This window comes from Plasmodium gonderi (assembly GCF_002157705.1).
Source record: "Plasmodium gonderi DNA, contig: Chr04, whole genome shotgun sequence".
NCBI classification, from domain to species: Eukaryota; Apicomplexa; class Aconoidasida; order Haemosporida; family Plasmodiidae; genus Plasmodium; species Plasmodium gonderi.
This window is the reverse complement of record NW_021628928.1, coordinates 545,183-558,723: the sequence shown is the minus strand read 5'-3', so window position 1 is coordinate 558,723 and position 13,541 is coordinate 545,183. Positions and strand designations below refer to the sequence as shown.

At 34.3% G+C, this 13,541-nt stretch overlaps 3 protein-coding genes across 3 annotated transcripts; all 3 read right to left on the bottom strand.

Annotated features, from left to right (window-relative positions):
- Nucleotides 1-1,113: 1,113 nt before the first annotated feature.
- Nucleotides 1,114-2,625, bottom strand: PGO_041120 (hypothetical protein; the record flags this gene model as incomplete). Its single annotated transcript, XM_028686300.1, has 1 exon — nt 1,114-2,625. One exon carries the CDS (start codon nt 2,623-2,625, stop codon nt 1,114-1,116), a length of 1,512 nt encoding a protein of 503 aa, XP_028542101.1.
- Nucleotides 2,626-4,542: 1,917 nt separating this feature from the next.
- Nucleotides 4,543-9,537, bottom strand: PGO_041110 (amine transporter; the record flags this gene model as incomplete). Its single annotated transcript, XM_028686299.1, has 8 exons — nt 4,543-4,692; nt 4,851-5,144; nt 5,407-5,615; nt 5,950-6,271; nt 6,543-6,667; nt 6,819-6,901; nt 7,292-7,412; nt 7,695-9,537. 8 exons carry the CDS (start codon nt 9,535-9,537, stop codon nt 4,543-4,545), a joined length of 3,147 nt encoding a protein of 1,048 aa, XP_028542100.1.
- Nucleotides 9,538-10,821: 1,284 nt separating this feature from the next.
- PGO_041100 (RING zinc finger protein) lies at nt 10,822-12,330 on the bottom strand (the record flags this gene model as incomplete). Its single annotated transcript, XM_028686298.1, has 1 exon — nt 10,822-12,330. One exon carries the CDS (start codon nt 12,328-12,330, stop codon nt 10,822-10,824), a length of 1,509 nt encoding a protein of 502 aa, XP_028542099.1.
- Between the last annotated feature and the right edge of the window lie 1,211 nt (nt 12,331-13,541).

The window sequence follows — 13,541 nt, the reverse complement described above, 5'->3', positions numbered from 1 at the left end:
TTTTTTTTTTTTTTTTTGATGAGGAAAATGGAATACTGAATATTATAATATTGTGCATTCGAAATGGATCTATTTTTATATTCTAAGTACTTTTTTTTTATAAAATGTATGCTACTCGAGAAAAGAAAAAGTACGGTAGAGACCTGTGGAGGGGTGGATCGGTATTATAACCTTTTTAATTCAAAAGTTTTATCGGAAATGTGGCAATTTTAATTCAAGCCTTTCATATTTTTTTTTTTTTTTTTTTTTCTCTTCATCAATTTTGGAACAAATGAAACCTTTCCTTCAAGCTACAAAAAGGTGGTAAATCCGTTGTTAGAATTATCTCCACATTGTTAAGAAGTATCTTTATAATGCTAGGAAGTAGTACTTCCATAATGTTGTGAAGTACTTCCATATTGTTGTGAAGAACCTCAATGTCGCTACGAAATGCCTGAACAATGACACAAAATACCTGCACACCTATTTTTTTTTTTTTTTTTTTTTTTTTCCCCTCTTCAAATTGAGCACCTATGGCTAGCTTTTTACTAACGGTTGTAAAAAGTATAACCTATTGGGAAAATTAAAAAGAAAAAATATAAAACGATGCCATTTCTGTCTAGTATCTGAATGGTTACAACACCCAAGCTCGTGGTGGAACAAGTGGATAAAAAGGCACATTCAGAAAATATATTAACATAATAAGTTTTCTTAGAAAAAAAAAAAAAAAAAAAAAAAAATGCAGTAGGGTAGTAATCGAACTATCTACCTCTTTTTCTGAGTTGTGAAATGAGGAAGGTGCAAAAAATGGAAGTAAAATGTAGCAAAATAGAGTAAATTTAAGTAAAGCTGAGTAAAGCTCAGCAAAGCTTGGTGAGGGAAAAAATCAAAGGATGACATAACCTTCTGCCATGCATTCGTACATGAACATGCTGTCACTTTGTTCTCGAGATCCTCAACTCTTGTGAAAGGATACTCGATACTCGGATTTACGTGCTTATACACTTATTTAATAAAGCTGTGTGATACACACCAATTTTACTGTAGTGACAAAACGAAAAAAAAAAAAAAAAATATTTCAACTTAAAAAAAAAAGACGTATATAGGAAGCACGAAATTATATACCTTTTCACATTATGTCTTTCTACATTTCTTGATGTTGATAAAGGGAACACCATAAGGGTAAGTAACTCCGATATTGGACTGTTTGTGTATAGTCCCTTGTGATAGATCCGTTGATGTAAACAAATAATTATTTAATATATTTAAGTTTTTCAAATGATATGCCTCATTTGGACCTGCTTTGCTCCTGTGGGAGATATAATTGTAAGGTTCATAAAATCTGTTTGGACAATACATGGAATTTATTTGCAATTTATTTAACCCAGTAGCATATAAGTTGATTTTTCTGTTTTCACCTATTCCATCAAAAGTTACTTCTTTATATCCAGGAAGCAAACTAGCAGAGACTTGCTGAGCATCATAATAAGACATTTCCTCTTTAAGTACATCGTTAGATGCATCATATACACCTGTGGTGAAATATGGATCTCTTGGTGCTGCTGTGAATAGTTCCTCCTTCACATGCCCTGGTGCTTTTTTACTCATCTTCTCATAGGATTTCCCATTTTTTCTGTAACCCTTTTGCATATTGTTCATGTTTTCTCCATTGTCCAATTCGTCTCGGTGCTGTGCCTTATCAAGTGAAGATGCTAATGCACCTACTGAGTTACTTCCATCATTTTGCATATCATTATGCAAGCCATTTTCCTCATGTACATTGTCATTTGAATCTGTTTTTCCCAAAGGTTGTTCATTTTTGGTACCCATTTGATGATTACTTCTTCCATTTTGTGAATTTCCACTTCCTGTGTCATCCTTCCTCTTACCATTAGTACCGTTCATCATGTTCATGCCTTTTTTTAATCCTAGAAAATGTTTCGTAATTTTATTTTTTTTTTTTTTTCCAAATTTTTCTGATGGTGTTAATAATTTACTTAACTTGTAATTATTTTTCCCTGCATTGATGATAGGATTGCTCAAATTGGGTAAATAATAATTTCTATTTTTTTTTGCAGGAGTATTTTTTGGAATATTAATCAAATAACTTTTCTTTTTTTCTTCAGTTGGGGTAATTAACTTTCTGTCTGCTTTTATCAATTTACTTCCTCTTGCATTTCCATGCAAATTTTTTTTTGTGGAATGTCGTGAGTTGCCGTTCCTTGGCTTTTCTTTCAAACTGCCACTGTGTAGTGAACCTTTCAAATTGCCACTGTGTAGTGAACCTTTCGAGCTTCCCCTGCGTAGTGTGCCTTTCGAAAAAAGATGACTTAAAAGGCCAAATTTGTTGCCATAAGATTTTTCCCCGTAACTGTCTTTATGATTTGTTTGGGAAATAAATCGTTCTAACACACGTAATTTGTTACCTTTTTTGTCAGAAGATGTAATAGAAGTGGTATCTGTTAATATTCGATTAAAATTTTTATATTTTTTTGTAACGGCTTTTATTTTCCTTTTACTTGAATTTTCTTTTTTCAATTTAGTTTTATAAAAGGCGCTATTATTTGCATATTTTTTTGATCCCCTTTGACATTTTTCGCTATCTGATCCTTCCAGGCCTTCCCGTATCATGATGCTGAGGTTCATTTTTGTTTGTGTCTTTTTTTTTCTTTTTTTTTTTTTTTCCCATACCTTTTTCTTTTTGATCCTCCTTTCTTCTTTTTTTAAATTCTATTTTCTTATCCTACTTTGTAGGAATATGGTTATGTGAATAATAAAATTGTCAAGTTTTCGTGGTAAGAGTTCAATAATGAACACTTTTTTTTTTTTTTTTTTTTTTTTAGCCACGTTTTACAACACGTTCCCAGGGGTAACAAAAGGAGGAAGATAAAAAAAAAAAAAAAAAAAAAAAAAACTTCTAAAAGACAATCAAGAAACTAATTACTTTATGACTTGTTCGTAAATAAACACACAAAAAAAGGTACAACATATATGTTAAGATAAGTGTTTTTTCCTTTTTTTTATAAGACTCCCAACTCACACGAGTTAAACATGTTCGTAGCTATTTTACATGAAACCCTAGTCCAGTGTGCAACGCAATTAAATATATATACACTACGCAGATAAAAGATGAAAAATGAAAAGTGGAAATCTAGCTAATAATGGAAAGTAAAATGATTTCAAAAAAAGAAAAAAAAAAAAAAAAAAAAATAGTGAAAATGTGTGTCTACTTATGTAATCAAATTTATGCACTGTCAATAGCTTAAACTATTGATAGCAAATTTTGAAAATTTTATTTTGATGTAGAACTCACCATTTTTTTTTTTTTTTTTTTTTTTCCCTACAGACTTGTTCTTTGTGCAGCTAACTCATTTTTTTTTTTTTTTTATCCCCTTTTTTCAAAAATGTTCTGAATTGTTCAGGCAAAAAATATGCAAAATAGAAAATGAACCAATAGACATGCACACACGTATACTGTACATGTGTAGCAAAACTTTATCCCCATTTTGTCATTATTTTCTTTAAATTTATTTTAACACATCACAGTTATATATATATATATATATCACAAAAGGACGGTCTTAGGACAAACTAGAGTAGTTTGCGTTCTCGTATTTAAAACGTGCCTTTGTGTCTATAACAGAAAAAAGCGACTACATGTACATGCATATATGTACATGCATGTAAGAACATACCTATGTGTAAAACCAACAACTACTTCCTCAGGAGCTATGCACACAAAACTGCATTAGAATTTAAAAACTAAACCACGCGGTCCTTCAGTTACGACACTACCATACCCCCAAACCCATTCTCGTAGGTTTTTTTCCGCACAAAATTTCCATAAAAAAAAAAAAAAAAATTATCAAAATAAAAGCAATAAACTTCTGATTTCAAAAAAAGATATAATTATAACCCAATTTAAACTTCGTAGTTGTGCTTAAGTGTGAAAGGGATAAAACAAAGTTACTTTTCTCAAAAGGTATATTGGCATCAAGCTGGATGCATGATGATTTACACTTTCTCAAGAGAATATATTCATTCTTATATGGTTTTCTTAACACAGCACATCTACCACATGTGTATGCAAGTGCATACAGATCTAACATATGAATGACCAGATCATCTTAAGTAATTTTTCTTAAGTATATTTTACAACTCAATACATGAAATCAAATTAACCATCTTGGTGTTCCTTCCCAAGTGGGATATATATACTATGTTGTGTGATTTAAAAGATGCACAAATTGGAAAAAAAAAAAAAAAAAAAAAAAAAAAAAAGAGTCTCATGTTGAAATGTTACAACCATGTTCTAATAATGCCATTAAAAAAAAAAAAAAAAAAAAAAAAGAGTCTTAAAAAAGGCAAAACGCTGCAATCTATAAACCTGCCAAATGGTAGTAAAACATCTTATCCATTTGGCAAAAATTCACATTTTTGAAGTTACTCCCACAAAATAATTTCACTTGTATCGGCTTGCTCGCACCATTTATGTACATCTTCCTGTGTGGCCACATGCACACGCAAATGGATGATCATTTCTACCTATTTAATTGGAAACCTTTAACTCCTTCTTCTCTTTTTGTTTCTTACGCTTCTAAATTCATTGAAATAAGAAAGGATGCTGAAGTTGTAAAGTTCCTTGAGTGGTTTAGATGGTATAAGTGAGAAATCTGCGAAGAAATCTTCTTGTGTGCACCATTTTTCGAAAGCCTGTAAAGGCGAGGGGGAAAGGCGGAACATTTTCATGCACATGCGTGTATATGTGAATAATGTTTTGCATATATGTGTGCACTACAGCACTATCATCTCGCACACCCATCTACACAGTCGCTAAACCGATGAACCGGATTGGGTGATAGAATAATTACATTTGTGAAGAGCGGGAACAATAGTAGGAGGAGGATCGTGAATACCCAAAAAAGAATTGCAAAAACAACCCATCCCCAAGGGATCATATCCATTTTCTCCCTCAACTCATCACTATAAAAAACCCCATCTGCAAATTCGATGAAAGCTGAAAGTAAAATAGATGTCCCTATATATTTGATACAAATAGACCAAAACATGGAAATATTTCCCATGAATACATTTCCACTAATGATTCTTTGGAGTTCCTTTCTCAAATCTTCGATGTTACCAATGTACAGGATGTACAGGATTTGCTTAAGAGGGGGAGGGGGAAAATGTAAAAATATGCATAAAAAGTAAAAACAACAATTCGTATGTATAATCCATTGGAATTATAAGAAAACAGATATGTACTTATGTGTATAAGACCATTTTTTTTTTAGACACATTTTTTTTTTATTTTTCTCTTCGCCACTCCGATTTGTACTTTCAACTGTGTGAAATCATATTTGAAGCTGCTCTTTTTTTTTTTTTGATTTTTCTATGATTTTCCCTTGTGTATCTCTTTTGTCAAACCTTGTAAGTAAGTTCATTGTAACTTCTTTGTACATGTTCCCTATTCGTCTCGGCCTGTCCTTTTAGAACCCAAATTGCCACCAAAGTGCTTAAAATGAATATTCCAAGTCTAATAATGTACAGTATGTATACATGATATGGTAGATAATTAAACAAAATGCTGAAGAAGATATTCAATGTCCAGTATGTTATATTGAATGATAGCACACCTATTATGACATATCAGCGGGAAGATGAGGGGGAAAAAAAAAAAAAAAAATAAATAAATAAATAGCGAGAAGTAACCCATGTGCTTCAAACCTCATTTTTCCATGTTTTTCTTCTACTTTCTTATGTTTAATTATTATTTTTAGACTCTCCAAAAGGGGACAAATGGAAGGTTCATTTTTAACTCATTATGGGTGTGTGTCTGTGGGTGTGCCCTGCACCCGCATCAGCGTCTGCATACCACTCTGCATACCACTCTGCACTTTAAAAAAACATCCTTTTTATTTTTCTCTTTTTCGCTCCAAGATGTCGAAAGACTTTCTCAGAAGAACTTACTTTTCCTCGTGAGCCTCCTAAACTGTGATTCAATGTTGCATAGCCATCCCAAAATGATGCAAATCAAAAGAGAAACAAAGACGCGCGCATTTTCAGAAATTGTGAGGGATAAAAACCAGAGGATGTTTTTCGCATTGTTGTTAGATATGAAAAAGGAAGACAAGAAAAAGAAAAATGAGAGAATCAAGACAATGGTTCGCTTCTTAACCTTCTTCGAAAATTTGAAATTTCGTATAGTCATTACTAAAACTTCACACTGTATGGCCAAGGAGACACAGGATAGAATAGTGTAGGACCCGTAGTATAACATGCACAAGGTTTTCTACAAAGTGGAAAAACGTAGACACAAAAATGGAAATAGGAATGGATATAGAGAGAAAAAGCGAGAAAAAAAGAGAGAGAAAAAGAGAGAAAAAGAGAAAAAAAAAAAAGGGGTTAACATGGGAGAATTCGATCAAGACGGATCGGGGGAAAAAAAAAAAAAAAAAAAAAAAAAGTATACTCACATGTGTATGAACTCGGATGTAATTTTCCATCTTTGCATCCTACTCTCCTCTCCTCTTTTTTTTTCTTCTTTTTTTTTCTCTTATTACCTCCATCCTTTGCAGGTGCGTAAAACCTACAGGAAATAGAATGAAAGAACAATCCTTTCTGGAAAATTCCAGCATCTCCACGAAGTGTGAACTTATGTTATTCGCAATGAAACCAATAACCGCAACTGAGTGGGCGAACAGGATAAGAAGACAGGGAGAAGAAGTGGACATAATGAAGAAATGAACATTTAGTCTGGATTGGCATGATTGAGATTCATTTTTGCTTTGACCCCTGATTACAGAAATCTACTTTCCCCCATTTGTGCAAAACCTCACCTGCTGAAAAGAACATGAGAGACGATATTATAGAATTCCACATGGTAATTGCGTATCCATCGAAAGCCAAGTTGGTTCCAATTCTGCAAGGCCAGGAAAAGGGAAAATGGGAAATGCAAAATGGGAGAGAAGCTGAAGTAGAAATGAAAATGGGAGAGTCGCTGAAGTAGAAATACAAAATAAGCAAGAAGCTGAAGTAGAAATGAAAATGGGAGAGTCGCTGAAGTAGAAATACAAAATAAGCAAGAAGCTGAAGTAGAAATGCAAAATGGGAGAGACGCTGAAGTAGAAATACAAAATGAGCGAGACGCTGAAGTAGAAATGCAAAATGGGAGAGACGCTGAAGTAGAAATACAAAATGAGCGAGACGCTGAAGTAGAAATGCAAAAGTTTTCCTCTTGCTAGCGCTGCATATGGAACCGGTTCAGAAAATGAAGGGTGTACCCTGGTTCTCCTTTGTCATAAAAATATACCTCGTTTTGGTGGCTAGTGAGGAGTAAATTCCCATTCCTATGGAGAGTTCGTAGAGGGCGAAGGAAACACACTGAGACCATATGGAGGAGTAGGTGTACAGGTAGGAGAATTTCCAAGACTCTAATGGGGGTGGGGGAGGGGAAGGAGGCGCGCATATCCATATGTATATATGTGCATGTGTATATATGTGCATGCGTAGAGGTGTGCATGTGTAGAGGTGTGCATGTGTATATATGTGCATGCGTAGAGGTGTACTGGTGGAGGAGCGGGGAAAGACAGAAGCTGCATGATAAATCTGTACACAGATGAGAAGACACGTCATCACGGAGATGTCTCCCCATCTGATTAGCAGTAGCATGTTCACCACCAGTTCTACCACACCTACGCATCCCTTTAACTTACTGAGGACATAGAGGTACGTTTGAGTAGCACTGGTCAAGTTGAACATGGTGGCAAACTGTGTAATAGATAAAAATCCAATAAGGAGGAGGACGAGGGCAGCGGAAAAGGCAAAATTTGTCAATCCCAAAAGCTGAAAGATAGTTACAAAAAAATTGCAAACGAAAAGAAAAATAAAAGTGTCCTTATCCATGTAAGAAGTTCCATTTGAAAATATATGAGCAAAGTTTTGATTATCATCTATTTTTAATAATCGATTATAGAAAAAATTGGGAGGGAAAAATTTATTCTGATATATTAAAAATGCTTTTCCTAAACTATTAGGGACACATGAAGAGATTTGTTTTGAAAAGAAACACAATGGTCTAAACCTATGACATTTAACAAAATCATTTTTAAAACTTGTACAGAAACTTATCTCCTTTTCGTTTAATTTCCATGGCAAATCTTTTTTAAAAGAATTGACTAAATATATAAAATATTCTGCAGCAGTTCTGTATGTATTTATATAGCTATTTATTACACATGTTATAACCATTAAAAATCCAACAGATGCACATTGTTTTAGGAGTCTATAAAATATAAATGGAGAAGAGGTTCTAACCAACTGTCCAATATACAATTCAAATGTCAATATAGGATGACAGACAAAACAGTAACAAATTATGTAAGGTAATACAAAAATAACACCATGCCATGTTGACATTAAAGACCAGAATGTTTCGATATTTCCAACACCAATAGCTATTGTTAACCCAAGAAGAAATAATGATAATCTTTCCAACCAGTATCCTTTACTTAACTGATAATCTAGCCATTTCAATATCCTTATGTTTGCACTTTTTAATGTTCTAGGATTATCAAATAAATCACTTAACTGGGAAATGTATTCAGGTGTATATCTCAACTTAATCAGCTGTTCCAAAAGGTTTATTTCTTCTTCGTTTGTAATATTACTAGTATCACTCATACTGTTTAATTCACGTATATCACATAACATATTTGTCTTAACTTGGTTTCCTAGCATTCCATCTGTACCACGATTATGAGTCATCATAATATCTACACAATTTTGAGAGAGCAAACTGTCGTTTTTATTCACTGCAATTCCAGCTGTCAGACTATAATGAGGATTACCATTAACCACTATTTTTCTTCTATTCCATAAATCTTTTAACCCTCTACTCGTTGTCTTCCCATCAGCAAAATATTCCCTGTATTTAGATCTGAATTTGACAACTTGCTGTCTCTTCTTTTCTCGATAAAGGTACTCGTTTAATCTCCTTTCGCTCAGTTTCTTCTTGGGTTCAGCAGTTCCCTCCCCAATTTGATTCAGCTCCTGATTCTGCTCATGTTGCTGCCTCTGCTTCTGGTTCTGCTTCTGGTTCTGCTTCTGGTTCTGCTCCTCATTCTGCTCATGATGCTGATCCTGTGGATCCTCGGCCACCCCCGGCAGATCATCATTATCATCTCCGAAATACCTTGAACCCAAATATTTCCTATTCACATTGACACAAAAATCATTCTGGTACTTCTTCCTGGTATACACATTTCGGTTGCTATACAGATTCAAAGCCTCCTTATAAATCATCTCTTGTTCATAACTCCTTGCATAATTGGACCTCTTCATATAATCATTGTACAAATCTATTGTGTTGTAATTATGAAATTTAGAACTCTTGTAATATGTTTTATTTTGACTATACGCTATCGATTCATCATATAACATAGCCCTAATTTTTTTCGTGTATACATTTTCTGAGCGAATACCAGAGTTTTCATTTTTCTCCTCCCCCTCAGATATGTCACTGCTGCTTTGACTGAAGCTGAACTTTCGTCTTGACATTTCCTGCGTCTTTTTTCACCGTTCTGATGCTTGTATCACTGCTGAACTAGCGATGAACTTAACTCAGACTTGTCAGATCTGATGCCCACGAGCGCCTTGTCACAAGGAATTTTATCCGCGCTACCCTTAACTATAGCTTGTTTTCCCACGAAAAGAGGGAGAAAAAGAGAGAGAGAAAAAAAAAATAAAGAAAGAAAATTAAAAAAAAAAAAAAAAATTTCCGTATTGTGAAAAAAACATTAATTCGTTCTGCCCTTACACATGTTCTTTTCACCATCCTGGTGCGATGTGCATGCATGCAGTTACACATTTTGTTCTTTTGACCTGTCCGTTTTTTGTTAAAAATTTTCCCTTAAAATGTGAAAATAGCGAAAAAGAGAGTTGGCAATATTGCAAAAAATGAGAAAAATTACAAAAAATGAGAAAAATTGCAAAAAATGAGAAAAATTGCAAAACTTGAGAAAAATTGAAAAAAATTGCAAAAAAATTAAGAAATAATTCCGAAAATATTCCGAAAAAAACAGCCAAACGCAAGGGATGGGAGGAGAGTTGCATCTCCAGCCAACAACCCCCGTTTCACAAAACTTGACCTTGTCAGTTTTTTCTCAAGTCACATTTCTTTACATCATTCCACTTTTTTTATACAATTAACCAGTTGACACATTTTTCCTTTCATCTTTGAAATATTTCCTTTAGTTAAAATTTCATTTAAATGTTATTGCTACGAGATAAGTGTCATGGCCATGTGTGTCCACGTGTCATATTTTGCACCCTTTTGACACTACTTCTACTGTTGCTACTACCGCTGCTTCTGTTTCTGCTACATGTGCATACTGCTTTAAACTGGATGAAGAAAGACCATCTTGGTACTTGGTAGCGGTTCAGCCTGAGAAAGTTCCCCAGGTTTATACGTCTAATCGAGTATCACTCCTCATCACTCCTCAATTTTTCTGAATTTCTAATTTAACGGTTAAAATGTTTTATGTGATAAGGTTTTTTGTGCACATTGGTCAAGTTGCATAAAAAGTGTATATGCGTATACCGGGGTTCGGTGTCAAATCTCATTATGCACGTTTCGAAGGAGAAAAAAAATAAAATAAAATAATTTGCCACCACTTTGGAGACAAGTTTGAAAATGAATTTTCAAAAAAAATTAAAAGTCTATCTTCAGCGGGGAAAGATATTTTGGTAAAGTTGTTTGCATGCTCCTGTGTGTACAGAAAGGTTCTTGTTTGTGTTTTCGTGTTGCCTGTGCAAATCGCTGGAACTACAGAGGAAGTGAACTCAGCTCAAGGTGTAACTAATGACATCGCTTATTATACTGAAGGATGATGAGTCAACACCCTCTGTGCCCTTGGGTTCCAAATTTCTCACTTCGGATTCATATGAAATGTTATTGTCGTGAACTTCATTGTTGCTGCTGTCACTTTCCCTCCCTGTGTCCATTCCCCTATTTTCATCAACATCATTTAAAACAGACAAGTACAAGTTAATATCTTTCCACGCTTTCGTTTCAATGTCATCGAGGGGATTGTACTTTGCAAAATTAATCTCTGTCATAGAGTATGCTTTCTCTTTTTCTCCCTTCCGTACACTTGGTGTGCTTGGGCTTTGTGCCGCATTGCCTCCTATCACTCCACTGCTTCTTATCACTCCACTTCTTTGTTCAATCAAACTTTCCCCTTCCGGTTGGCCAACCGACTTAAGGATGGGTTCATCGCCAATATCTTCTGCATCTTCGTAGTAAGAATAACGCGTGGTTCCTAATCCTGTTTTGGCTAGCTGTTTTTGTCCTTTACTCAAGTGTATTCCCTCCAAAACCATCCCTTCTTCTCTGATTTCCTCTGCTTCCAATCCCTCGGGTGCGCTAGGAAAATGCTTTTTCAAAAATCGGCACAGTATTCCATCGATTTTAAAAGTATCTTTGTCATACACAATTTTAGTTCTGCACGAAGGACACTTGTCCATGGAATATTTCTGAATGGCTGTCGCTAAGCATTTCCAACAGAAAGAATGAAAGCACGTATTTAGAGTTACAGGATCATTGATTAAGCAGAGACATATAGGGCAAATGTAGTTTTCAAAAGATATAGGACACTTGCATAGATGTTCCATGAATTCGTCTGAGATTATGTTTATAGATGATATTAGTTCGGGCAGTTCATTGGAAAGGCACCATGAGTACGTGCCCATGATGTTTGTCACTGAATTTGAGAGGTACCGATCGAATGCATTCTCTGAAATTCTCCCACCCACGCTACTACCACTTCTGCCACTAGCACCACAACAAATAATCTGACGCTGGAGAGGAACATGAAATTTCTTCTGCCTCTTCTTGAGGATTTTCAAGAGGCCTATGTAATTGTACACTACATAAGTCCTAATAATCTTGCACTTGTTGGAGAGCAAACTCAATCGGACACAGAAATCAAACAACTCTTGAGACATGATGCCCCTCTCTTTTAATATGTCTAGTAACGAATCAAACGATAGAATCTTTTTCTCAATTTTCATCTCTTCATTGTCAAAAATGTGAGGAGAAAATTTCTCTTCAATTTCATTTTTCATATTATTAATTTCGGTAAATAATCTTCTAAACGTTTTTTCAATTATTCTCAAGTCACGGTGTAACATGGTTTCAAATTTCTCACTCAATTTTTTCTCTTCTTTACACCTTTCTTCCATTCGACTTTTGTTAATTTGCTTTATTAGCCTTTTTAGTTCTTTATATCCTATATAATGCATACCAAGGTGATTCTGAATTTCTCTTCTTATGCTCTTTCCAAACTTCATCCTTACTCAACTGATTAATATTTGTAAAAAATGACGATAAGAAGAGACAGAGTGAGGGATAGAGAAAACGATTTTACAGCAACCAAATGTATAGATTCCCTTTACCCCAATTCAACGTTTTTTTTTTTTTTTTTTTTTTTTTTTGAGATTACTCAACACATTCCAAGTGTAAGATTTTTATCTGAATGAGCAAAGGTGATCCACAAAGCACACTGTTCCGATTCACGCTCAGGTGAAATCTTCTCTGCGCGGGTACCAGGGGGAGCTTATACATGCATACACATACACACACACACACACACACACACACACATACACACATACACACATACATATACGTGCGTATGGAGGGGGCAGACTCGTCTCTCCTCTCACCAAACGGATTGTTATCAGTTTATACAATTATGCAGACATGAAACGTGTACACGCAAATGCGAAATGTTTTAGACGTACAGTAAGTAGGAGAGATAGAAAGATCAGTCATTCTGGCACAAGTCATTAAGCGCATATCAGGAGAACATGGTTTCGTAAAAAAAAAAAAATTTCAACATGTTTGTTCCGAGAATATGCCTTATTTTAATATTCCTATGGGCAGCTTTACTTTTCCATTTGGTAGTAAAATCGCCTGAACAGGCAATATAATTTTATGTACAATAAATATTGGGTATATATAACAACATACTCTTCCAAATAATCATAAAACGTTATATTCTCTGCAATAAGTGAAAAAATTATATCGTTATTTCTGTCTACATAATTATGTCCATTTAAGGAGTAATGTACGAGATGAAGAAAGTCCAAAGAGTTAAATGTTAAAAAAGCAGTTGCTTCACAAAAGAAAAAAAAAAAAAAAAAAAAAAAAACATGTGATGTAACTGTGAGAGGAAAAACTGTGATAAAAATGAAAAAAAAAAAAAAAAAAAAAAAAGAAGAAGAAGAAGAAGACGCTAATAAGGAAGTTAACCATACTAAATTAAGGAGATGCATTTTGTGTTGAAAAGATACATCGATCATCTTGTGGCAGCGTTCTTTTTTTTTTTTTTTTTTTTTTTTTTTTTTTTTTTGCACACGCATTGGTGGAGGTTTCGAAGGGGCTGGAATTGACCAGGCGCTTGTAAAAAAAAAAAAAGAAATGGGCGAAAAGAACGAAACGAGGGGAACCATTCCAAAACATTTTTGTCTAATCCGGTCAAACATACGAGAAACTTATA